Source organism: Rhea americana, unplaced genomic scaffold, assembly GCF_003343005.1.
Source record: "Rhea americana isolate MKP2758 unplaced genomic scaffold, rheAme1 scaffold_30, whole genome shotgun sequence".
Lineage (NCBI taxonomy): Eukaryota > Metazoa > Chordata > Aves > Rheiformes > Rheidae > Rhea > Rhea americana.
This window is the reverse complement of record NW_028186424.1, coordinates 1,680,975-1,707,505: the sequence shown is the minus strand read 5'-3', so window position 1 is coordinate 1,707,505 and position 26,531 is coordinate 1,680,975. Positions and strand designations below refer to the sequence as shown.

The 26,531-nt window shown below is 37.9% G+C and overlaps 1 protein-coding gene across 3 annotated transcripts in view; it reads left to right on the top strand.

Annotated features, from left to right (window-relative positions):
* EVC2 (EvC ciliary complex subunit 2) overlaps nucleotides 1-26,531 on the top strand; it is an 83,117-nt gene that overhangs the window by 19,880 nt on the left and 36,706 nt on the right. For all 3 annotated transcript variants that reach the window (XM_085309581.1, XM_085309582.1, XM_085309579.1), the window contains exons 7-11: nucleotides 3,484-3,618; nucleotides 6,395-6,546; nucleotides 18,460-18,784; nucleotides 22,699-22,938; nucleotides 25,037-25,212. In XM_085309581.1, coding sequence (XP_085165707.1) covers nucleotides 3,484-3,618; nucleotides 6,395-6,546; nucleotides 18,460-18,784; nucleotides 22,699-22,938; nucleotides 25,037-25,212 — 1,028 coding nt within the window. The remainder of the gene's footprint in view (nucleotides 1-3,483; nucleotides 3,619-6,394; nucleotides 6,547-18,459; nucleotides 18,785-22,698; nucleotides 22,939-25,036; nucleotides 25,213-26,531) is intronic.

Sequence of the window (26,531 nt, the reverse complement as noted above, 5' to 3'; positions counted from 1 at the left end):
AGAAACAAAACGTAGAAATCATGGAACATACCATATTTCACATGCATAATATATGGCTTTGGGCTGTGGTCAAGCCTGAAACATTTCAGAATTAAAGCAGTTTGTGCAAGAAAATTACTATCAACTGAAAAAGGTGAACTGTATTGTATTTTATCCTTATCTTCATCTGTCATAAGTGCTCTTAGTCTAATTATTTATTAAAATCATTATTTGCAACTGTTTATGTGTATAGTGAAGCTAATATGCAGGTRTTACTATTTGGATACTAAATGTTGACTTTTGAGATAGGTAAAGAATTATTTTTGTAGTAATAACAGTGCCTTGCTAAGTTGGTTCTGTCAACCTTAACGTGGTTTGATTGTGAACTTGTCTGTCTTGCCATTCTTTAAAATTTTACAAACACTAGATTTTTTCTTTTACTCTACTGGAAAAAAAGTGCTTTGTTGCCTGTAACAAGATAATTCTGTGGATAAAAAATTAGGCTGTCGCTCATCTGAGTGTCAGTGCCAGATGTATTCCCACAGCACTTTGGGGGCTGTGAATACTGCAAAGCTCTGCCCTTGGTTGAAAGTTTTTGATGCTGAATATGAAACCATAGTGAAAAGGGCAAAAGGAAGTTCTCCYGCCTAGGTGCTCTGCATAGCATATGTGATGATAATTATTTTGACCTGATATTTTGTCAGGCCTGTTTCCCTCAGCTTCTGTCAAGTCAGTGGGAGTGCGATGATTCTTGAAGAGAGAGAGAAAAAAAAGTGGGATTAGGCCAATAATGCCTCTTCTCTTCACAATATCAAAGTGACTTAAGAAGTTAGATCTGGATATGTATTTTCAGGCTTACTGATGTGCCAGTGATTTGAAACTTGGCCCTTTTGACCATGCAGGGGCTTGACTTGCRCTCCCATAGCATGCAAGGTGATGCTTTAAGATGTTACAGGCTCTTAGATGCTGCCCTGTCCTTCTAGTGGAGATGACAGCCCCCCAGTGAAATGTACTGTCCCCCCAGAACTCATTTAAGTGTAAAAGCATAGGTAATTCCCTATCCAGGGATTCTTCTCCATCAGTTCTGATGAACTGTCTGTACTGCTACAACTTGACTGTCCCCCCCACCAGCTGGTCTCATCTTTTACTTACGTAAAAAAAGCCTGGATAGTGCCCTACCCAGCTCTTTTCCTCTGTCAAACTACCAGCTTCCATTCAGCTTCCCTGAACCCATACCCTGCACCATATTCTTGTTTTTACAAAAGCCTGGAAAAGATCCCTAAGTTACACAGTGCTTGGAAATTTGACAAATGCAAATGATTTCAGACAAAGTAATTATGTGGTTTCAAAGTGTTTTTTTTAATTTGTTTGTTTTGTCCTTTTTTTTTYCTAAGTATTGTCTACCGCAGTCTCCTGTTCCTTGAAACCCATGGGATGCCAGGTTGGGCCTGGCCATAGGAGAACTCAAGGAGAGTAACTGTGTGGCTTTCTCAATGGCCACCTAGTGCAACCAGAGAATTTGGGGGACCTGAGACTGACGTACAAGGAATTGCATTATTTCAAGCCACGCACAGACGTTAGTTAGCTGTGTGACTGTTCAAGGGACCTGGGCTGGAGGAAACAAAGCCCTGTTGGTCTGCGAAAGGAGTAAAGAGTGGGCGAGCGGAAGGAAATATTTAACATTTATGTGATCATTTTTCAAATAAATTTAAAGATGACAGTATTTTGATGCAAAATGATGCAGCTTTAATTGAGCTCCTGGCAAGAAATTAGGAGAAATTAGTGCAGAGTCATAGGAGGCGTGAGCTGCTGCTGGCACTGGCTTACATGTTCTGCATGCTCTTCGTCATTGATAGTGGTACAGAGGAGAGTAACAGTAGCTTCAGATGAACATCGAGAAAAAAACATTCAAACAATATATTGGTAATAACACATGGAACTGAGAAACTAATGTGTTTCTTTTTTTTTCTCCCTCTTTCCCCCATTTAATATTTGAGAGAATTCAGTACATGGCTTGCTTACTCAGATAAACATTTAGTCCCAAACCGTTTTAGTGAAATTCAGAGCATTCAGAGTGCTTCATCATTTTAAACTAGGTACATTTTTTTTAAAAAATCCCCCCATTTCTGTCAGAGCAATTGTTGACTCTTCATATACAGTACTGTCAGCTAAGCCCTGGGTATTTCTGAAACCATGACAATTGTAAATCATAGCCTATATTAACTTCTTGATGTCAAGATCCTCTTGATACTGATATCATAGTCTAATTCAACTGAAATCAGATTGAAATCAATGAGGACTGAGCATTTCCATTGCCTTTGGGGATCTGAGCCTATAAACAATGAAGTCTAACCTGACACAGTCTTTCATTTAGAGGGATATGACAGATTTTTTCAGTGTACCAAAACATGTACCAGACATCAGTAAAAGGATCAAATTCTGCTATTCAATTGGCATAAATCCTTTCAAGTGATGTTCACAATTTAGATTAATGCTTCCTTTGCATAATTATCCTTGACTCTGTGGAATGCTCCAAGATTTCTGCGTGGGGAAATGACCAAACTCTGCTTGTGAGCAGCATGTTAATTATTTACAAGCTCTAGCTCCAGCAGAGAGATTATTTTGTGGAGAAACATTATACTAATGGCTATGCTATGTTTTTCATCCAGAGACCTCAAAGAATTAAACAAACATTGAATTAACTTCTGCTACATGGAGCATGAAGTAAAAATTAATTTTTAATGCAATTCAATTTAAAGATAATGTTAACACATAAACTAAAAGGCCTACTAAGAAGTTAGCTGGCTTGTGGTTCTTGTACTCCTGCTATCTTTCTTGACTTTGGCTCTTGCAGAAACTACAAGCATGTAAACAGATTGGGTAATTTTGTCAGTTGTCAGTTATATATTTGTTCTAAATTCATATTAGTACTTTTTCCTTGTATTGATTACYGAGTTTTGTTGATTTTTTAAAAATAGCTGTTAATTTAGGTAGCCAACATTAGACTGACTTTCCAGAGCTTCTGAGAGATACCAAATGCCACTCATTTCAAACAGAATTAGAAGATGTTGGCATCTCTATTAAGTATTGTGACTATTAAGTATTACAGAATCACAGAATGGTTGAGGTTGGAAGGGACCTCTGGAGCTCATCAAGTCCAACCCCTCTGCTCAAGCAGGGTCACCTAGAGCATGTTACACAGGAGGTCGAAAGTCACAGYACCTAAAATTCAATCTGTTTGTGTTCTATTGTTTGTAATTACATGGTCATTTAGACTTGGTGAACATGGTGGAGAACACTGGCATTAAAATCTATGGAAAATAGACCCTGGTATGAAAATATTAATAGAACTGTAGTAGTTACAACTTAATACTGAGAAACTCCAAAGTTGTTTGAAACCATTTAAAAATAGTTCACTGTAYTGCTTACAGCTATAATATTTGAGTCAGATCTTTAGATGTATATTTAAAATACAGTTTTAATAATACAATCTTTTAATTTCAGATTTCATACAGCCATGGCATTCATGCTGCAGGATTCTTCATTGCTTTTCTTGTTTCCCTTGTATTGACGTGTGCTGTTTTATGTGTTGTTTACCGAACCCAGATACTAAAATGGAGTTTCCGTGGTAAAAACCAGGTGTGTCAAACTTTTCTAACAACACTTTATTTAACTTTTGCTTCAATTATATCTGATGACATAACCTGCTAACTAATAAAGATTGTCTAAGCAATTTTTGAAGACAAAGCATCAAGGACTAAATTAGCTTCTCAGGTATGTATATCTCTGCGTATCCTTAGCACAATCAGATTTGATGAAGAGTGTAGGAATGATAATCTGGTCGAAAGAACTGCTGTCAAGATATAGATGTTCAAGATTAGGGTGAAGAAGATCACTCTTTGGCCCTGGTCGTTCCTTCTTCCTCCTTCTCTTCCTCCTCCCTCCCCCAAAATGAGAGGCAGGATGTCTCAGGCATGTAAGGAGGAACTAGACTACTCACCTGGACTGCAGCAGACTTGAGTCCAAATTATGTTGCTGATTATTGAGAATAGGGATTTGAATGTAAGTCTCAGTTCTTTGGATATGCCTGAATCTCTTCCGTGGTTGAGCAAAACAGTTGGGTTTTGGGGTGGAGCACTGCCAGTGTTCTTTATCTATGCTGTGCCTGTTTGTAGAAAGGGTTTTAGTGCAGAGAGAGAGAGAAAATACATAGTCTGATAAATATTCATCAGGTTGGCCCAAGTTGGAGTCCTGGCTTCTTTTAATTAATGAAATATTTATGTAAAGTGGGATAACTTCACAGAAGAGAGCTAGAGACCTCAGTCAGAGCGTGATGGTGATCAGGGCAGTRCTCCAGGAGAGCAGATGCTTGGAGGTTTGAACCGCTGCTCTGCTCAGACAGCAGAGGATCTCCCATGTCCCACTGGAATTTCTAACCACTGGGCTACTGGAGTAGCATCACTCTGTGCTTTGTTTGGGTGTGGTCAAGTGAATATGTTGGTATATCTGTGGATTTAGGATGGGAACACGTGATAGAGGTGAGAAACGCAGAGTCTGAGAAATCTCTCTTGGGCGAAAGGGGCAGTATAAACTGTGCTCGCTGGTGCTCTGAAATTGAGACAATTCACACTGACAGAAATYTCAGAGGTTGTTCACAGAGGCTGTGTTGCTAACTCTACCTTTCAATTTCAGTCTGAATTTTCTTCATTAGTGATCTGACTTTTACAAATTAAACCTTTTTGGGTGTTTGAATATGTAAGGAAATTGTCTGTATAAAGATTTCTAAAAAATTTCCAAGGAGTCTAAATGAAGTAAGATTTGGTTTAGATATTGCAATGAATGTGCATATGTGACTACCTGGAGAGCTGAGAGGGGTTTTTATTCCTCCTATACAAACTGTCTTTATATCTAATGAGCCTTTTAGCCACAGTTCTTGAGGGGGGGAATGTCGTGTTCTGGCACATTTAGAGGCGCCTAGAGGCAGTCCTGTGCAGGAAATACACTTCAGAGGACTCAGGGTTGTGTTCAGTTTACCCTACTTGGAAAACTGATGCACCAAGCCCAGAARCAGTGGTGGTTGCCCCAGGTCCTTCTGTTACTCACGCGAGTTGCTGCAGTGGTCGCTGCTCTCCCTGCTAGGATGCTTCCCACGAGCATGCTCCGACTTACTACGCTTAGCCTGAGGTGAGGGAACTTAAATATCTCCAGGGAAGGGGTGGTGTCTGATACTGCTTGGAGATGGAGAAGGGGCAGCTTGGAAATGGATAGAGGGAACTCTTGAAGATGCCAGCCTTTGCAAGTTGCTGCACTTGGGCAAACATCTGGGAAGAGTTACAGTGGGGCGCAGCATATGTCAGAGGCCCAGGCAGCTTTGCTGGCGATTATTTGTTTTGGAACTAGCTGTATACAGTTGTCTTTATACAAATATGAGTGTTGGTTTCCTATCTCTAAGTGAAAATGCTGTCAGATGTAGCTTTTCATACTGTACAATAAGGTTTGAACAAAATGCACATGCCGTGTTGTCTATATGTGATTAAGCGAAGCAGCAAAAAGTAGGGGAGAAAGATGCATTTTTAGGGTTTATATTCCATGGACGCTTTATTTGGTGTGTTCTGTTATTTTTGAGAAATGACACAATAGGGTGAATGATCTTTTCTCTGTTTGGAGTAACCATTCAGCCTATTGATAAGCCTGTCTCAGTGCGCAGGGTTCATCCTGTCCCCGGCCGGTAGATGGACCAGATGACCTCACAAAATCACTTCCAGACTTATTCTCTATGGTTGAAAATTACTCCATAGGCCTGAAGAAATAATCTCTGTAAATGGAAAGGCTTTGCCTTTTTTTTTTTAATGGAAAAGACTGTGATAATAAAATCATTAAAAATGAACCAAATTGGTCCCAGTATCAGATATTTATTGCAACTCTTTTGTATAGTAATTTTATTAGTCTCAGCGGAGTCTATCTGACCTGTGAACTGGCTGAGTCACTTCCATCATTCATAGGATTAGTGTTTCATTTTGTTCACCTCGTAATGCTGTAATCTTGCCATATATAATGTGTATATCATAGTAAGTCTTTTTTAAATTACCTAGCAGTTTATAGTGAAATATAACCTCCTAGAAGGCTTTTGGAAGCCTTCTGGAGTCAATATAGAGTCTTCTGTCTTCTCCATTGATTTCTTTATTTGTATTCCAGATTGGTTATATAAAAAAAAATGTTGAACCTGAAAAAACAGTAGAAGTATATTTGATCCCAAGTCTGTGCTTGAACTACATAATCTCTTTCCACTCTGTCCAGCTCTACAGTTTGTTGATAAATGGGAGTCTTTCAGCTAACTCAGTGTTACTTACCTAGAATAAGATTAAGCTCTCAGTGCAAAATCTTTATAATCTGTTTTTTTTTTCATTTCTTTTAGGAGCCCCAACTTGAACTCAGTCAAAATCACAAACTCGAACGCTCTCAGTTTAATTCAGGTGATCTCTTTAGTGAAGATATAATTATGAATGACCAATTCATCGATATACTGTCTTTTGAAGAATCTGGGAACATGCTTCAGGCTTTAGAAGAGTAAGAATTTACTGCTCTTACATTACCCTTATCATCAGCTAAACCTTTGAAAAAATGTCCTTCAGTACCTATCATCTTTTTTCATAATTTAGACATATGGCTGCAGTACTTCAGGGTTTTGAACAGTAGTAAGTAGCCATCTGTGGGAACTGAAAATTGTCATATTTTATATTGCTTTACTATATAAGTCACTGCTCTATCTAGGCTTAAGGCATGCAAATTTTCCAATTCAAGTGAAATACTATTTTTGCTTCTTGGTGGTTCATAATGTACAGGAAGACTTTTCTGGGTAAAAAAAATGATGAAAGGATATATTTTATTATCACCTAACGCATTCAGCTCTCAAAACAGTGTGGCTTTTGTCCTAGAAAAGTGATTCCCTACTGGGTGCCAGCATTTTTGTGCAACAACATCTTTTGCAAACACCTGGATCAGAATCTAAGGAGTGACAGTTTAGTGCCAGCAAAAAGATATCGCATCGATGAAATTAGAAAGACCACTGGAGCAGAGAAAGAGCAGAGAAATTCTACTATTTTGTTGAAAGGCAAATCAGGATAATACGACAGAAACATGCAGCTATTAAAGGTCATCTGTTCTTCAGCAGAATTTGAAGAAAGATCTGATAGACTGTATTTTATTGTTCAATCTTATGGTTAGCTCCTGGAAAGTCAAGTTAAAGCAGTATTATGCAACTATAAAATCTGTAGAAGTTGAAAGCAAAAGTTACAGAAATGTGGAAGTAATTTTCTTTGTTAAATTTTAACTTAACTGAATTATTTTCTGCATTTCCTTGGTAACTGAGATATTTACCTTTGTAAATTACACATTGATCCTTGCTTTTAGAAATCTATAGCAATGCAGGTTCTAAGGAGATTTATCCTGAAAATTGTTATGTGAGTGTTCAACAGGAGCAAATATATTTTTACCTCACTATAGTATTAACTTATTTTAAGGATAGGGAATATCTAGCTAATTTTAACAAAAATACTGAACTGTTTATTTAATGTCCTATTTTCAGATGTGTTCTGGTTTAGAAAGGTAAATATTCTTGCAAATCTTTGGATAGGATTATTTATATAACTGAAATATTTATATAACTAAAACCATAAGACAGGATTCACTTCTCAGTTTGTGTGTGTGTCCTGGGGCTATAGCATTTTAATATTCTTATGCAGTTAGCACAAATATCTCTCTTGCTTCTGCTTTTTTCCTCTCAGGTTCTATTTTTTCCCTTTCATATCCCCTTTTTTCTTTTTTCTTTTTTCTTTTCTTTCTTTTTTTTTTTAATCACAACACTTTTTCTATCTCCTTTGCATAACAAAAGTTTCTTTTGCTTAATAGTTTGACTTTTTATTTTTTTTAATAAATTCTGAATGGTAATATACGACATCATTTTATAGCAGATTGGAATTACTGTAYAGGTGAATATTGATATAGCCCAGGTTTGTTGTGTGATTGGAGTTCTTGTAGGTTATTTCTGTGACTGGCTGTATGAGGTCAAATCTGGCTACAAATCAGATGCTTGTTTGAAACATGCCTCAGTGAAGGCAGTGAAGGTGCTCAGTAGGATTTTGGTTAATAAATCACTTATACAAGTTTCAAATTACTACTTCAGAAACTGCCTCAAAACTGTTTGAGTGGTGGCTCACCTGAAAACAGAAATGCGAAGTTTACCTTGTGTCTTTGAGTGTTCAAGAAAATAAAAGGATTTATTTCAGCTATACTCTTAAATATCAGMTAAAATGCCTGGATAATCTGAAATAGCTAGAGTAGAAAGAACTGCTTTTATCTCATTACACCGTGCTATATAAATAACTGTAGATATACTCACTAGCTACATTTCAGGGATTTATCTGTCTTCTGGCACTTGAATTCATTTGTGTCTCTTCTGGGAACGTATTTGACCAGAGCATCTTTATCGACAAGTCTTCAGGTGTTGATTCCTATGCCCAACAGCCTTCCTGCTCTRTATGACTTTATCATATACAATATATTCACCATAATATGCTTTGCAATTGTCATCAGCTTATTTTAAGTATTATGTGCAGTCTCCATTAGAACTGCATTTCACAGTGCTGAATTGAACACTCTTTGTATGTCTAATGTATATCTTGACAAACCCATAAGAATTATGGCCTATAAATTAAAGAAGATTTTTCTGGCTGAAAACTGTGGCTCAGTTTAATTTAAGGTATATAGTTATCAGACTAGGAATTTGCTCAAGATTTCATTGGCCACAGGAGGCAGGAATAGTTTGCAAGATTTTTAAGAGCTTGATTTTATTCTGCATGTGGAGGACAACTTTTTTTTTTTGTAGGACAGTTCTCCTCTGATATCCTGGTGGACTGTTGGTTCAGTAGGACAGAGTGCTGCATTTATAAATGCCTAATCTGTCGTGCCTGAGTATTACCTGTAACATTCTCATTTGTGTTATCCATCCAGTAATATTTGCTTAGTTTCTCATCTAATCATTTTCAAAGCTTCAGGTATGAGCTATTGTGAATGTCCCAGATGAGCCTTTTAGAGAAATACATTCATTGTGAGACCTGGAGAAGTTGCTGGTTGTTTGGAGACTTTTTACTTATTTATAATTGCTAGCTGCCCCTTCATACCCGCTCTTCATTTCTGTTCCTTTCCCTTCCCTGGAGGGAATTGGGTAAAAAAACCCAGTGTTGTTAACAATAACATCTATGCAATAGCTACATACGTGTTCCTCTCATCTCTTACTGGTAGTACAATGTGTCTGACCACATGAAGGTCTCTGAAATGTGGACTAAATTGCTCTGAACTCTTCCTTTTACTTGGTGAGGAAAAAGGATTCCCTTCTACAGTATGATTCTTCTCATCCTAAGGTAGACGTCTAAAAAAMGGTCAAACGGCAGCCTGTACTGTAAAGTCTGGAGCCTGAACTGGTTAGTTCACCTGTAGGTGTCTGGTGGTAGGTGAGATGAATCCCAGTCTTGCAAGGTCATTTCCCAAAAAGGCAAGAGCATTAACTTAACTCCTATATTGCATAAACACAATACTGTTTCTGATTTCTTCAGTACCTATAATGCACACCTGGACTTGCACTGTTACATTGTTAGATGTGCATACATTATGTGTGTAATGTTGTTAACACTGTTGCATGACATTTAGCTGGAGAAGCTCCCCTTCTCTTAATGTTGCTTCCTCATCCATTCTGCAACTTAGTGTGAAGCAGTCCTTTAACTTCTGATCTAAATTCCTTAAAGGTTTCATCTCAGTTGTGTGCTTTATAAATTGTTGTACTTTATCCAGGTTTTTAGCTGATTATGAAGATACTGTATAGGTTTATATAATAGTTACCTATGGTAAAAGCAGAGTGTGAGAATTGGAGAGTAATTCTTATTTTTCACTGAATTAGCTGGTTTAAGGATAGTGATTTGCAAAACATAAAGGGAAAAAGTATGTACTTATAATTTATTAGTGAGTAATTGTAGTCAATCTAAATAGATTCTGCACTTCAAAGGAATGTCATCATTTTTATAGCTGTGGTCACAAAAACAATTTTTCTATAGCTTTGCGTTTTGTTTTATTGCATTGAACAGATGGGTATTCTGACACTTTATACTTAAGTAGATAGCTCTGTAAGCTGTAAGGAAGTGGGGAGTGAGATCAGAGTTGTCTCACAGGAATGGCCAGTGCACTGAGGATAAGAATTAGACTTTTGCCTTGAGCACAGTATTTTCATGTCATATGTATGCTGAATGTGAATTTCAGCATCATTTTTTTTTATTATTTGCGGAGGCAGAGGCATGGAGTTTGTTTTAGAGAGCTTTTGATATTTTAGATATCTTTAGCAAACTACAAAAATATTGCTTACATTATTATTCAACAAGCATGTTTTAGTTTGCTAATTCCTTGTATGTGTGTTAGTACATTTTCTCTATGTGGTACACRTACAAGCCTGCCATCATGATTGATACCTTCTCCTTAAATTGCGTTGTGGTAGTAAACACAGTTGGAATCATTCTGGTCCTTTGTTCTGTTGTGCAGACAAATATGCACAAATTATTCAGAAAATTAACATTTGCAGAATTTTTTTCCTCTTTACAATATAAAGCTATGTTAATAGCTAATATCTTTTGTAAAGTAACAATGCCAAATTGTTTAGCAAATACATTAAGAGAGTGTGATCAATATTTATGCGCAGGGATGTCTTTGGAATGTAGACTGTTTGTACTCCCAGGAGGATTGTCTAGAGAACAAAACATTTTTAAATATTTCATAGGAAGGCTTCCTAGGTACTTGTTTTGTGAGTTTAGCCTTAATAAGTCCTATCCTTGATGCACATTATGCAGCAATGTCATTTGGTTTGTATTCTCAGTGGGTTTCTTCCCATGTATATTCCTGAATATTGGTCCATTGGCAATGAATGCTAATGAGAAGAAGCTATATTTTTGAATATTTAACATGTGCACTAGAAAATCATATTCCACACTGTTGCAAATTTCTTTACTGTAGTTCTGCAGCAGAACGCAAAGATACCTGAGCAGTTTGCTTTTGTGACTAATGTGAACAAGTCTGATCACTATGGCATAGTCTCAGAAGACCGGTATTTTAAAGGAACTTTTTTTTTAAACTGGCTTTCCACTATTCCAGCTTTTCTTTTCCATCCTTATTTTTTACAGCTGTTTGAGTTAGGCTAAGCTTTAGCTGCATATCTTGCTGAACTTGTGCCTGTTTGCTGATACACAATACATATAGCCAATTATTTTGGCAAATCTTTAAGTAATATGTATGTATTGCATTTGATTTTTTTTTCTGATGGTACAGGGCATTGATGCCAATATACTAGAGAACAGGATCAAACTGTTTCCAGAGAGCCTTGACAGAAAAGTCAAAAACAATTTACTACTATATTAGAAGTTCCCTTTTTCTTTCTAAATGTAAATTTCTCACTGTACATTTTAATTTAATTTGCCATGGAGCAATTGTGTGGGTTTTTTTAAATCCTGATTTCAAATGGAAAGTAAGAATAGAAGATCATGGTGTCATAGCAGCTAGACATGAGTATTTCTACATAGGAAATGGTGACAGATTGTTGCATTGTTAGTACAACAAAATAGAGGTGCTAAATTTCTGTAGTTCATAGATTTTTAAGTATGTAATAGAAATTGTAAAATTTTTTGAGGAAAGACATATTAATTGTTCTGTTTTTGTACAATTTGATACTATTCCAGGACTGGAAYGCAGGGATACAAAAATAAATAATAATAACATTGATGTACTAGTGAATACACATGGAATGCACCTCAAACCCTACAGTCTGTGTTATGGATGCTATTATAAACCGGACAAGTATGTAACCTATATATTTTTTCCCTCAGTGAAACTCAAATGCTTAGTGGGTAATAGGAGAGATTTCATGCGAGAGGGAAAGAGAAAAAAATAATTGATTTGAAATTAATGTATGTGTATCTTTTCTCATCTAAAAAATGACACATCTTTGATGTTGGCTAGCCATTAAGAAATGTTCAGAGTTACGTGGATCATTTCTGCTCTTCTTCTAGAACAGATCTTCTCATCCAAAAACAAACAACTCCTGATACTTTTAGTGAAGCTTTATTCAGTACTTTCTGAAAGAAGATTTATCAATCTGCTCATACCCTTTCTGACATCTGAGTATTCATCCAGTCTGGATAGATCTGTAGAATCTGAGTAGATCACAACAAAGCTGGAAGCTCTTCAGGTGTAATGCATAATGCCATGATATTTGTTTATACTTTTTTAGTTGGTATCCAGGCTGATTCTTTTAAAAGCAGTGATAGAATGGTGATGACTTCACTGGAAGTAGGATGAGAATCTTATTTGCTCTCTTCTTGTTAGTAACTTTTGTTACTGTAAAAAATAACATTTTCTGACCTCTGCTGCAATTATGCCTATAATGTAGTTAGTAATATTTTTTAATAGGATTCCTGAAGATCACTAATCTATCACTATCAATTTTCACACTTTCTGTATTCAAAATTGAGGTTCTCAGACACTTAAATGTAGCTTAATTTTTAAAAGATTTTTTAAAAGATTAAGAATTGAAATACCTTTTCTTTCTTTATAATACTGTGGAGAGTTAAAGGAATTTGATAATGAAACTGCTAGCAAATCTAGTGTTTAGATGGTTGGTAGTTATTTGTGAATCATTTTTTCTGAAGAAGAGCTAATGATCCCTCAGCACAGTTTATCATTTTTTTCTGTTGTTTGTTGGGGAGAGGAGGGGCAGGGAGATTATAAATCATAAGAATCCTATTTATGGTTTTGTCACCATCTTGAATTATTTCCTTTTTCTGCAAAACTAAATCTACCTGTGACTCATCTATGTGAAGGCATCCCTAGATAATCATCGCGTACCTTTCGCAGCTGTCCTGTTTATTTACAGGATGGCCTGTATTCCCTGTAGACCCACATTTCAGCTATGCTGAGTTTGTGCTTGCTCTGTAACAGTGTCACAGACCTGATGGATGAACCCATCCGGCTGAGAGCTGGCTGCAGGCCAGGTGAGCTCTTGGTGCAGCATGGAGCATCTTCAGGACTCCTGCAACGGGCACAGGCTGCGCCACGGCAGGCAGTAGCGAAGCCTGGGGAGAGGCCACGCGCTCTGCGCCTACCCCCTKCTCTGCGCTGTGGGGTGCTGGCTCTTTGGACCTCCCGCTGTTACTGCTGGTTCAGCACAGGTTTGAGTTTCCTGCAAGAATTGGGGCCTCAGGGTGCTGCACTCTGCATAAATCCCTGCCACAAAGTAGTGCAATCTCCTCTGTGGCTTGACCCACCAGGAAAGTGTGRGAAGCAGAGGACAGAAAGAGAGGGAGGTTGAAGGTAGCAGGCTATGTCACCGCAAACTGAGGGTCCACATTCTTGTGGCAATTACAGACTGGCAGAAATGTGTGAAATAGCATCAGTACGTGATTAATGTTTGTTGTTGTGCAATTTCCTGTAGCATTTAGAGTACAAGMGGGTCATCAGGAGAGGTTAACTTCTGTTCTCTTTTCCTTTGTTTCTAATATTAGAGCTGGGATTTGGTAAAATACCAGCTCTACTACGTTTTATAGTCTGACACTTTGGTGCTGGAAATCTCCAGGAGAGTTGGGACATTTTTTWAAAATAAAAATATGCCCTTGTTTGAAAAGAAAAGCCACAAATAAACATAGCCTGGCTTATTAATATTCTATTACTGATCCCTCAGTGAATGTATGTTCTAAGTAAAAACAAAAAACAAAAAACAACAAAAAACAAACAAAACCCATGCTTCTGCAGCTTAAGACCTTTTATGGCAGTTGTACTTTACTTGGCTTTCTTTGCTTACTAAAATGAGTACTGGAAGACTGGAAGATACGGTTTCAAGATCTGRGTGTGTGAAACTCCCTTCTGGCCTTCAAGAGAGTCCTCTGTCAGTCTTGACTTCTCTGGAGTGTGATAGGGTAACGCRGATGGTAGATAACATCTTTTTTTGTCTTCCTTTTTCCTCCTCTCCTGAAAGCTGCCTTCCCTGTTTGCGTTCTGCCTGCGGACGCAATACCACATCAGCATGCAGCTTCTCCGGGCTGCTGCGGTGGCTGTGGTGGTGATTTGTCCTTGCTCGCCCTCTCTGGGTTCACGTCCCCACCAGGAGTGACTGCAGCCCACGGCTGCTCTGCCGAGGTGCACCCAGGGACTGCTGCAAGGGAGGCTTGGAGGGTAATGAAGATGCAGACCGTCTGCGAGTGGCCTTCTGTTGTATGCTCTTCAGGAGCACCGTGTACCTCTAGGGGAGGCTTTTACAGAAGCTGCTGTCATAGGGCTCCAGTCTCCTTTGGGTGCTGCTGTAATTGGCTATCATTTGCAGATGAGAAATGAGTCTTCTGGAAGCAAGTTTTTTCCTGTTTTTATTAGGAAATGCCACAAAAGGGGAGTTTGCTTGATGCTTCTCTCACATTTAGACGTTAGAAAATCAACACTAGTTTCTTATYGTCATGAACTCTGAATGCATTTTAAAATTGTGTCAGAAAGCCATTAGTTCATTTTACTTTTGAAGACTGATAATTCAGCAGCTATTAATTATCCTGTTCCAAAATTCCCTCTGTGGGCTTCTAATTTGTAGAATAAGCCTTAAAGACATAGTTATTTTGTAGTCAATGGCTTCTCAGTAGCWTCTGGGTTTTTAAATTAACCATACGTGTTTTTTCCTGACCCTATCTGCTTTCCTGTATTCTTTCATTAGGTCTGTGGAAGACATCAGGTGTTCAGGCACTCTCTCTGCTTCTCTGTGTTTGACGTCTGGGACTCTCCCCTCCCAGCTCTTCTCTGACAGATCTTTAAACCCTCTTCCTCTTCAAGTGAGTTAAAAATCTTTACACTTGCTGTTTGCAGCTTCATTTTCTACCTGTCTTTTCACCTTTTCTTTTTCCTCCCCTTCCTACCACCTACTTTCTACRCTGTTCTCATCCTTTGTCTGCATGCTTTGCCCAAGAGAAACTTTGATCTTTTTCATCAACAGATTGCCATCTGCTAACTGTACTTYGTTGTCTTTCATGTTTCCGTTATGGTGAGTATGCTCAGGAAGAGATGTGAGGCCTTTTAAACATGAATTGCTGTAACTGGAGCARTGCAGAGCATTTAGAGCAACTTAYTAAATCTGTCCGTGTTTGAGGATGCACAGAGTGTCGCATTATGATTATTTTTATTTCCCAGGTGTCACAAAATCCTGCATGTTTAATCTGGATAACTGTAAGCACTGTTCTTCTGAGGACCTTGAAACTAAAGCATTTGTTATATTGTATGTTGAGGATCGCTGATTTGTGCTGACAAAGTGCTTGTTGGTATCTATGACTCAAAGACTATATCCATGCAGCCAGTTAAGGGTGTTCCTGAGGCTGCCCTCAACACTAGACACACTGTCGTTGGGTGAGAACTTGAAGCAGAGTTTTTGATGTGTGTGGTGGCCTTAATTCACTCCTGCAAGCTGCTGTGTGGAGGGAGCAGACCAGAGGTAGAGCGCATCAGGCACAGCTTTTCTTCAGCTGCCCGTGAAGAGTGGTTATAGTTCTTGTATTCCAGGATGTGACTTGGAAGAGTTGGCTTATGATTATTTTTTGTCTACACTATTACCATTGGGTTGGTAGAAAGTTCACATGCTTCCTCTGCTTTGGTGCCTTCTTCATAGATTTCCTGGCAGTCAAGTGGAGATTGAGAGTTGCAGATAAAATACACCTGATATCTTAACAGTCTCATCACTCACTTGCTGATGGCTAAATGTCAGGTGAAGTACAGCTATTGCTCCTTCTCAGTTCTCTTTTTAGACAAGGAAGGTCATGGAAATCTTACTCAAAAGGAGTCTGTTGGGAGTTGCAATAAATGGAAAGACATACACTGGAAGACCTAGGGAAGGATAACCATAATGTTGTGATCATGTTTATTTTTTTCATTCTTTGGGTCACTGCTGAAGAAGCAAGACTGTAAAGTAACTAAAAAGCAGTTGGAAAAAGAATAGGTTAATTTTTATTCAAAGCATGGTGAAAGTATCCAGCGTTTGTGATAGCTATTAAATGCCATATGTTGTAAGCGATGTATCAACATGCTGGAGTTGTAAAGTGTTGCCTTCTAGTGAGAGAGGTGAGGAGTTCAGTCTTTTATGCTTCAGTAAGAAAGGGTTAATAGAGGATGAGATGACTATATATGAATTTATGCGTGAACAACAACAAAAATGATGATCAAAGAACTCATTAGTCCAACAGACAGAGAGAGTTGGAAGTTGGAACTAGCCCAATTCAAGCTGAGGTAAGGTGACCATTTTTAATTCTGAGAGGAATTAGTAACTGGAACAATTAATTGAGTGTTATTTAGCTTCTCCATTATGGAATACTTGAAAATCAAGATGAGATGTTTCTTGCAAAAGAAAGATAGGCTTCCTGTGCAGTGTGCTTTATGTGACCCTGCTTGAGCAGGGAGGCTGGACTAGATGATCTCCAGAGGTCCCTTCCAACCTCGACCATTCTATAATTCTATGTGATTAAAACAGAGGTACTGGACTTAAAGCAGGAATTAAAACAGAGAAGTAAATCCAGTGGCTAATGTTTTACAGGATAGTAACAATGAATTGGTGAATCACTGAAGTGAAGCCTCCCACCACCACTGACAATCATTAGTGTAATGTTACACCACAGAGTTTCTATTTTACTTTCTGAATCCTTCTTTATATTTCAGTATAATATATATTTAACAAATCTGATATGTTCCTCTTTTAAATTGTTGTTAATAAAGACTTTAGTCCTATCTGACTGTATCAGCAGAATGTCCTAAGATTTCTGCAAAGAGAAAGGACTAAGATAGAAAATAYGCATCTGTGCTGCCAATGTGGAGTGCTTCCTGCGTGGGCAGAGTGAGAAGGACTGTCCGTATGGCAGAGGGCACGGTGAAATGGGGACCTTGAGAATGGGCCATGTGGACGTAGCGGTGCCGGTCCCCCCAAAACCAGCCAAAACTGTTGTGTACCTGCATGTGCCTCTTGYGATATCCGTCTGCACACAGCACAGATTCTGTTGGGTTTGTTACAGAAAGCACAAACTTCTTAAGGTTCTTTGTATTATTAAGAAYGTTTCAGGCACAGAATGGGATTACTTCGAGCTCAAAAGGACCTGTCCTCCAACAGTGATTGCTGCTCTGGTGTGGGGAAGGAATGAGTTTTGTGTCTGCCTCCCTCCCTCACCGGAAGTTTGGAGGGAGCTTTAAGCTGAGGAGCTTGAGCTCAGCTGCAGTTGACGCTCTCCCATGAGATGCATGGGACAAAGATGTCTTCTGGGTGATTTTTATGAGGAACTAGCAACTTGTGAGTGAGCAGGCAAACAGACCTAAACACTGGATACCATGCTGGCGAATCACTTCAAGTGTTGCAAACCATGTGCGAGTTATTTGTGGATTTGTACAGTGTGACGTATAGCATTTTGTATATACTGTTACTCTARTATGTTGCAAATCTTCCCAACACTTTGGGAATTTACTGAAATTTATTCCAAGATTTACTTACAGAACAAATCAAATCAATAATTTAGCTTATCTAAAAAAAAGAATTAATTTAAACTGGACTTAAGATGTTGATAGTGTGTATTGTAGTTCTCTAAGAAATCATTGTATACTGCATCTGCACACAGAAGCATACAGTATTATGTGTTCAGGTATTTTGGCATGCAGGGGCAAAAAAAATCTAATCCTCCAGTCCTGAATTGAGTGCACAAAACTACAGAATTTATAGTAGATATGTACTGTGTGAAATGAGAATAATTGTCCTTCCAATTTATTTAACTCTAATGGTGAGAATCTCTTCATATGCAACATGACATTTACTGTCTTTCTTAAGAAGTCTTGTATTTCTCTGTGGTTTTAATCTCTTTATTAACTTCCATTAGAGTATGGATACAACCATTTTAATTTGTTTATGTTAGTAAGTAGTTAAACAGTCTTTCATCTTCCGTGTAGAGAAAGGAATATATGACAGCAGAACAGGAAGCAGTAGTGCACTAGTATAAATGGGTCAGTGAGCTTAGAATTATTTTACAAAATCAGCAAAATTTATAGTCTGTTCAGATACACACTCCATCTGCAATGTGCTTCTCACCAAAATTGTTCTTTGTAGGATGCTTATGTTTGCCTTTGAACTAAGGGAAGTTTTGAGTTCTAAAGAAAAGCTTTCTAAATGGGATGTTAGAATATTCATATGTCATTGAAGTAACTGTAGCAGAAGTTCGCTCACTCTGCTTTTTAATGAATGATTATTTTCATGATTAATAGGCTCATGTGCTGTGATATTCCTGTGCTTCTCTGCCGTTTGATTTCATGATTTTGAGTAAATCTATATATCCTTGGTTTATGGTGGGAATTTTCTGTAGTCTCAGACTTCAGACAGTCCTGATTGCCTCTCAACAGCTTGGAGGTCACCAGCCTGACTCGGGCAGATGCTGATTTGGAGGCATATCGAATGCAGATGTGTAAGGAAGTGATTGCTATGATGATGAAGAACATGGTTTTCAGTCACARCCTCTTTCCTCATGTGGAGAAGAGGATGAGTTCAGTTTTCAAAAAGCAGTTTCTTGCCATGGAGAAAGAGATTCAGGAAGAGTATGAAAGGAAGATGGTGGCTTTAACAGCTGAATGTAATCTGGAAACTAGGAAAAAAATGGAGGCTCAACACCAAAAAGAAAGAGCTGCAAATGAGGAGGCTGAAGAATTAATGAAAAAAGTGAATGAAAAGGTAAATCTGGTATGAAATCAACATACTTTGCATGATATGTTGTTTTTGTATTTATGGTTTTTCTTTTAGACTACTGTGGCTGAACTGTATCCTTACAAGACTAAAGTGAAAAGCTGCACAATGTTAAATAACTGTGTTTGCAAGTTCAGGTGTAATAATTTGTCATTAGCAAGAAGCTATGTATTTTATTTTACCAGAACAATGAAACTTTCTGAAGAGAATCTGTGACACCTAAAAGCCAAAGATCATCCTTACCCTGAATTTTTTGTATATTCAAACCATTGTGAAACAAGAACTTTTATGATTTATTATTTTGTACTACAGTGGCCCTTAAGAGCTCCAGAAGTTTTTCAGTCTAATTAAAAAGGCTGCAATATATATTTTTATGTTGCAGTAATGAGAATATAAGCTCAATCAAGGGCTAATTTCCCCCAGAATGAGTGAAGACAAGCAAAATGATCCTATAGATCCTAGGCAGAGCTGGTGGTTGACTCCTGCTGGAAATAGCCTCTGGAGAGTAGTGAGATAAACTAATTCAAGGCAGAATATAATTCTTTATAAGCTTAGCATCTCCCTTTAAGTAAAAATTTAGTGCTTACRTGTGTCGCTTTCATTCAAAGATCTCTCTCTGAAACTTAAGCATCACTGCTCAGGATTTCCTGGGTGGTCACTAGCTGGAAGTGGAGTCTGGGTCATCTGACTACCAGTCCAGCCTCCCCTCTACAAAATCATGCTCCATTTGTCCATGTCATTTTTCAAGAATATCGAATTTTTATGATAAAACAGGTTGATTTTTCATGTTCTTTTAGRCTTTGCATATTTCACCTCTGTAAACTTGTTGATGTAGAAGTCTCGAAATTATTGTTTCATGCTTGTCTAATCTAATAATTCAGATTAGGAGGATGGCTTGGTGGGAGTAAGTATTACGGTTCATTATTTACTGGTGAGGCATTGCTCCTGCAATGCAAATGTGATACATAGATATTGAATGTGACACTGTCGAGGTTCCAGCTGTCCATTTCATTTGGGTTATAAGGACAAAGTAATTCATTGCGGGAGTATATTTCCTTAGCCAGCATGTTTATGTATGCTGTTTATAGACATTATTGAAGTTTTTAGCCTTCTGTAAAAAACCAAAAACCAAAACAACCTGATTGCTTACTGTTTGCAAACAGTATACCTGTAATTGCTTAGGACTTTTATGACAATTCAGGATAACAGCTTTGAGTAATTACTTTGCTGAGGGTATGTGCTATCAAAGATACTATAGTATGCTGAGGTTRTCTGGAAGAATGGATTTATCAAACTATTTTGTGGAGAAAATTGAGACTACAAGGTTATGTGAGTCAGCTGAAGTTCTTTGAGRTTTCCAGATGAATTTTAAATTGTGCCAGCAGGGAACATTCAAATATCCATTGGTTAGGAACATCCTGAGCTAGAGGTGCTAGAAAATCAGAGGCAGTAGGGAGGGAGGGGAGAGTAAAGCAAAAAATCACTGGAATCTATGAAAAATGATTTTTTAACTTCCCTGGAACCTGGGTGAAAAGGACAGGTTAGAGAAATCACCTGAAGTACTCCAAAGTCATGAAGGAGCTGAAGGTGAAAGGAGAAGCAAGGTAGCCTGGAAATAAGAAAGAAAGGAGGGTAGGTTCCTCCATCTAGCCTACTCTTTAGTTGTATCTGAGAGTAAAACTCGGGAAAGTAGTTTTCAGAAATGTTCAGTATTGACCAAATTCTGATAGGAGAAGAATTAATTGCAATTTAGTGCTTCTGAAAATCTCAAACTAAAGTGTTTTTGATTCCTTCTGTTTCAGAGAAGAGAAAGGTGTATATTTTGTTTCTGGCCTATGTTGCTGGCTGAGGCATATTTCCTCAAGCAAACATGAATGATTTCTCATTTGAACTCTGATGTGGGACTTAGGGGCTGCCCTTGCTAAGAGCATTTCTTTTCTTTTTTCTTTTTTCTTTTTTTTTTCCCTCTTCATGAGTCTGTGGTTTAMTGTTTGCAGAAAAGGAGACAAGGAAAATTATTTACTTGAAGTTAATGATTGACTTTTTTTAAAAAAACCCAAATTATAGCTGCTGCTAAAGGGATATCTGCGAGTTGTGTTGTTGTGAAAATTTCTGTCCCCTCTCCCCCTCCATCTTAACAGAGGCTCTTAATATCCAAAACTATTTTCTAGCAATAACTGGGGGGAATTCAGGCAGTCCTGAAAGTGACTGTAAGTCCTGACAATGGCAAATGTGTGCATTTTTCTTTCAATCTATCACTTGCATTTTAATTAAACTACTCCTTGGTGGTTTTTAAGGATTCCTAAGCTGAATTGTGTGCCTGTCTCCTCCTAGGTCATTTTATACTCTTCTTGCTCTTCTTTGGGCACATTTGTCAACATTATTGTTGAAGAGCAGTACAGGAGGTTGAGTAAGTACTCAAATGCTTCACCGCTGCAGCTCTGCCTCCTAACCACTTTTTTATCAAAATGGATTTATTCAATGCCAAGAAAGATGGTTTTGGTCTGGTGTGATCAAGCAGTGCCCTTGTAAGTCATTCTCTGAAGCTAATAATGATGAGCAACAAAATTGCCCATTTGTGGTGGCAGAGCAGAACTTAAATGCCAAATTTACCATGCATTCATATGATAAATACATTGCTTCTCTTACAGAAGAGTAATAATGATGATCTAATTAAATAAAGAAAAAAATGTAGTGTTTATATTAATCCTACATGGTCTCTTATGGTAGCGTAAGAGGAAGACAATGTATTGATGTAATTTTTATTTCATGTTGATATTTGGTTGCCTCTTGTGCTCTGGTGGTAAGTGGTGATGCTGCTGTACCAGCTGCGCAGAGCTCTCCTGGTGTAGTGCTCACACTTTGCTGGGAAATACATTAATTAGTGTTACAGCAGCACAGCCCTCGCCTTCTCAGGTGTTGCCTCCTTCTCCAAGAGATGGAGTATATATTTAATTTCACAGGTGGTGAGTTCTGACACTGACGTTGTTGTGGTTATTTGCTGTCCAGAAAACAATGCCGAAAGCAGACTGTATATCTCTACCTTTTTGATTAATTATGTTTTGCCTGCGGTGTGCCTCCGTGGGAATGAGGGGTGATGCAGGCAGTTTTCAGTGCAGAGGACAATTCTCCATAGATAAACAGCATGAAATTTAGAACAAGATCAACATAACTACTGTTAGGTGGCTCTGCTGGCATAAGAAACTTTCTTTGCTCTGTAGGTCATGTATGTTTTGATTTTAAAATGAGTTTATACCATCTGAGATTAAAACTATGAATATTTAAGTCTTGTTGGAGAACTATGAGAAAGTATTTCTTGCAAAGAAGCTTTTAAATTAATTGCCATTTAATTCTGTTTCGTTGTTGTAACTCTAACCTGATGCTCTTGGATTAATTTGTAGGAATCAATAGATAAAGTAGTTCATGCTGGTGTAAAGAACTTTTAAAGATTTGGAGTGTAATAGATTTTTCTGATTTATATTGTTTAAAAATGTATGCTATTGCTATTTCATTACCCTGATTTATATAACTATGTTCAGTTTTAATAAGATTTCAGAATTGATGAAGCCTAAGAAATACATTTTGTATATAGTCAGTTTGTGTTGAATCTCAAGCAGTTTTGTACAATTTATCTTAAAGACTGCTTCCTCAATTCTAAAAGCTTTCATTATGCCTTGGAAATGTTATTTGGATTACAGATTGAATGTTGTACAGCCCTCTTCATTATGAACTTATGAAAAACATGAAAATGTACATTGACTTAGCATTAGAGTTCATTCAAATCTTAAATGACAGTAATCAGAGTATGCATGGAATATATATGAGCTAGAAACAATGAAATTTTAAAGTATGTTGAATACTGAGAATCACTTCAGATTTATTAATTTCTCTCATCTCTGCAGCCAGCGGTAGAATACAGAAGTCTTCTGGATAGACTTCACAGACTGGAGCAGGACCACTTGAAAAGGTTTCTTCTGGTAAAGCAGGAGGAATATTTTGCGAAGGCTTATAGACAACTGGCTATTTCCAGGAGAAAGGAGCTGCATAACATCTTTTTTACACAAATAACAAATGCCATTTTCAAGGGAGAACTGAGGTTAGAAGCAGCTAAAATACTAGTGCAAGATTACTCTAAAATACAGGTAATAGCATAATAATTCCATTCCTAACTTAATGACAGAGTACAAATCCACAGCAGCTTTTAGGAAATGTTTYGGAAAATGTCTGCACTCACAGGCCTAAAAGATATTATCCCTGTTTTATCCCTTTTCTAACTGATTTTCATAGAAATAATACAGAAAAGTATAACGTCATCGTTGTGCACATTTAGACATCTAAACAACAGTGTATTAATGCACTTGTACCAATTTCTTCTACAATGATAAGAGTTAAATGTTTTTGCCATGGCATTATGTACTTGATGCTGCCTTTCATGTTCACGAATAATACTTGCAAAGCACCCAAGTGCTAAAARCTTATCTTTGCTCAGAGAAGATGAGAGTAAGAGATCAATTGCATCCTGCAGCAGAAGTAAGTCTAAAACAATATCTACAGCTTGYAAAGGGAGACTGTGATTTAGAAATTCCCAATTTTGGTGTGAATATTTTGGTATGCCTGTACACCTTGGAGCTCTGCAGAGGCTATCCTAGCTCCTGGAAGCTCTGTTGGTGCAGCTCTGCTCRGGAGCCCATCCCACAGTGTGTTCAAAGAGCAGATCTGTGCTCATGGGGGCAGGTTTAGCTCAGTTGGTTAGAGTGTGGTGCTGCTAATGCCAAGGTCGCGGGTTCAATCCCCATATGGGCTATGCTGAGGGTTGGACTAGRTGATCTCCAGAGGTCCCTTCCAACCTTACTGTTCTATGATAACTCATGCAGCAAATTTCTGGTTCCAGATCTGCTATGGCTSGTGTTAACGGGGACCTCAGCATACTGTAGGGATACCAAAGTGCCATTTTCAAAAGTAATTTAGGCCGTGTAAAGAGATAGGAGCAACACACAGACATTTTCAAAACATGCTGGGCATCAACTAGTTTTCCACGCTTCAGAAGATATACTGAACCTGCAGTCCAAATCTGTAGATTACTGAAATTTTGATACATGCAAAGTGCTATTGCTTTGTATTTTAAGGGGTTGAGTATCTGCAGCTTACATGGTGGGAAATGCTGAGGAAGAGTATGATCAGGACTTCAGTTTTGTTTCTGGTTACATTTTAAGCCTCTTGCAACACAGTAGTTTGTGTTGTTTCCTAGAAGGAGTTTTTATTCAGTGTGTGTTGGAAGCTAGTGTTCTAGATTTCAGAAATTTTGGGGATTGTTATTCTGGCTGCTTCTTAAAGAAAAGCATGTGATTATTGCTCTTTTTTATGTTGTTGTCATATGTCAAAAGGGTAACAAGTTGAAATCCTGGAGGTTACAGAGCAATGTTTGGAAAGTAGRTGTCAGAACTTTCTTTTGCAGGGCCCACTCCTAAAGTCAGATTCACTATCAAATCTCAGTGTCAAAGAGCCCCGTGTGGCTCTTTAACGGATGTAGGTGCAGCATATGCTTGTGCAAAAGACTGCTGAGTACACAGGGAAAGATAGGGCATGTGTGAAAAAAAYGCTGAGGATATTTCAGCTGCCTAGACATTGGCCACCTGAGTAGCTGACTTTGTCTTAGTCACCTGCCTCTAGCAGAGTGTCTGCCACTGACCATCCTGAGTCCATCTCCGTTCTCTACCAGACCAACTTCTTAGGTATCTCAACCCTTCCCATTCCCCACTGTTGCCATGTGTTTGGAAGCTCCTGGCTTGCTTACCTGCTTTTTTAGGTGTATACTATCCCGAAACACTCAGTAGGAAAACGCCTAACTTGAAACTAAAAAATTCTACCTTTTAGCAGATCACCTAGAAGTCAGACTCAGCTCAACATTTCCTAAAATACCTTAAAATCCTCCTGGCAGAGCCTGAAACTGGGATATACTTATGCACAGGTGGTCTAATTAGTTAGGAGAGTCTGCATTACACTGAGGGCTAAGTACTCATGCCAAAACCTGAAAATATTGTTGTGTTTCATTGAAATAACAGTACTAATTTGACATGATCRTTAGATTTAAATTGATATAAGCGCATTGTTTTTCATTTGTAAGATCTGTTTAACTTTGCCCTATTAATGTACAAATTTGGTCTAACTGCTACTCATAGGTGATTGTTGAATTTAACATTGCATCTAATTAGATATTTTTGTTCATATTCTTTCCTGTAGGGAGACATTGAAGATCTAATGGATTTTTTGCAAGCCAGTAAGAAGTGTCATCTGAATGGAAGATTTGCTTACAGAGAATGCCTTATAAGTAAGGTACAGTTATGGGATTCTCAAGCCTCTGCTCTTATAAATGCAGCAGCAAGCCAGATACCAAGTCTCATTAATAAGATGGAAAGGCAAGTATCTCAACTGTTCCTGGCAGCTATATTGCACAGCAGTGTTACCTGGATGACAACAGAGTCATCTTCAAAAGTCTTTTTGTCTATGTTACCTAGCAGGAATAGTGTGTAAAATGTATCTGTTATTTTTAATATTAATTCTGATAGAATATTTTCTAATGATTGCTATATTACTTAGTATCTGAGCATATGTGCTTTGTGTGTGTGCTCGCTTTGTACAGTGTGTAGGTGAATTACTGGGAACATGTATAGATATGTTATTAATTCTGACTTCAGTGTGAACCACCTTCATCTAACAGTCCAAATATCTTTATACATCAATTCCTCAGGTAAATAGTCACGTGAAAAGTTTTACAAAGTCAGTAGGAATACATACCAGTGAAGGTCATGCATCAGGGTTCTTTATACATGAATGTCTGGTCTTAGCAGGAAAGGTGATTTAGATTCACTTGCAATTGAACATGTTTGTGAGGAGCTGGATGTACAGTCTTGAGCTGGAATGCAAAACACTTTCTAAAGWAGCTATATCCACAGTTGACTAAGTTTGTAAATAATGTGACTGGGGAGGATCTTGACTAGCAGAGAAGACACCTGTTGCAGWGAATATTTAAAAGCAAAAGTTCAATGAAGTAAAAAGTGGACCTGGAAATGGACTGTTGTTAAACATTCATTTAACTAATTTGGGAAATCTTACAGGATACAGGCTAATTTGAATAGTCCATGGGGGGATGCTTGTAGAAGTGCTCATAGACAAGGGAGAGAGAGAGAGAAGTGGTGACTTACTGGAGATTGAGGTGACGATTTGGAGCTCTGAGAGAGAACTCAATGCTGGCACCCAGAGGACTGTGGCATCTCCTACTCTGGCACACGGAGAAATTATTGAGGAGCCTGCCAGGAGAGCAGAATATATTGCTGGTCAGGAAAGCAAGTTACTACTGTTAGTGTTGTTCTTGGGCTTATATGTTTRTTTATATATTTTAGACATTTATATTAGTACCAATCACTGGCAACAGTGAGAGATAGCACTGTATCAATATGCAGTCTTTGCCTGTTTTCTTTTTCTTTTCATGATGTTGGCTTAAATTAAAAGTAATATAATTTAACAAAACAGAARGCCTAATAAGATCTACCAAAGAGTGTATCAGTTGTATCTCTTGACATGATAAACTAACCTGCCTGATTTGTGTAACCTTTGCGTGCTCTTCCTGRTTATCTTATTTGCCTCTTCCTTATTGGAATCATCCCCTAACTTTAGTCTCAAGATCTATGGATCACAGATTGAGTCTTCCAGCATGCCTGCTCTGCCTTGCATATGT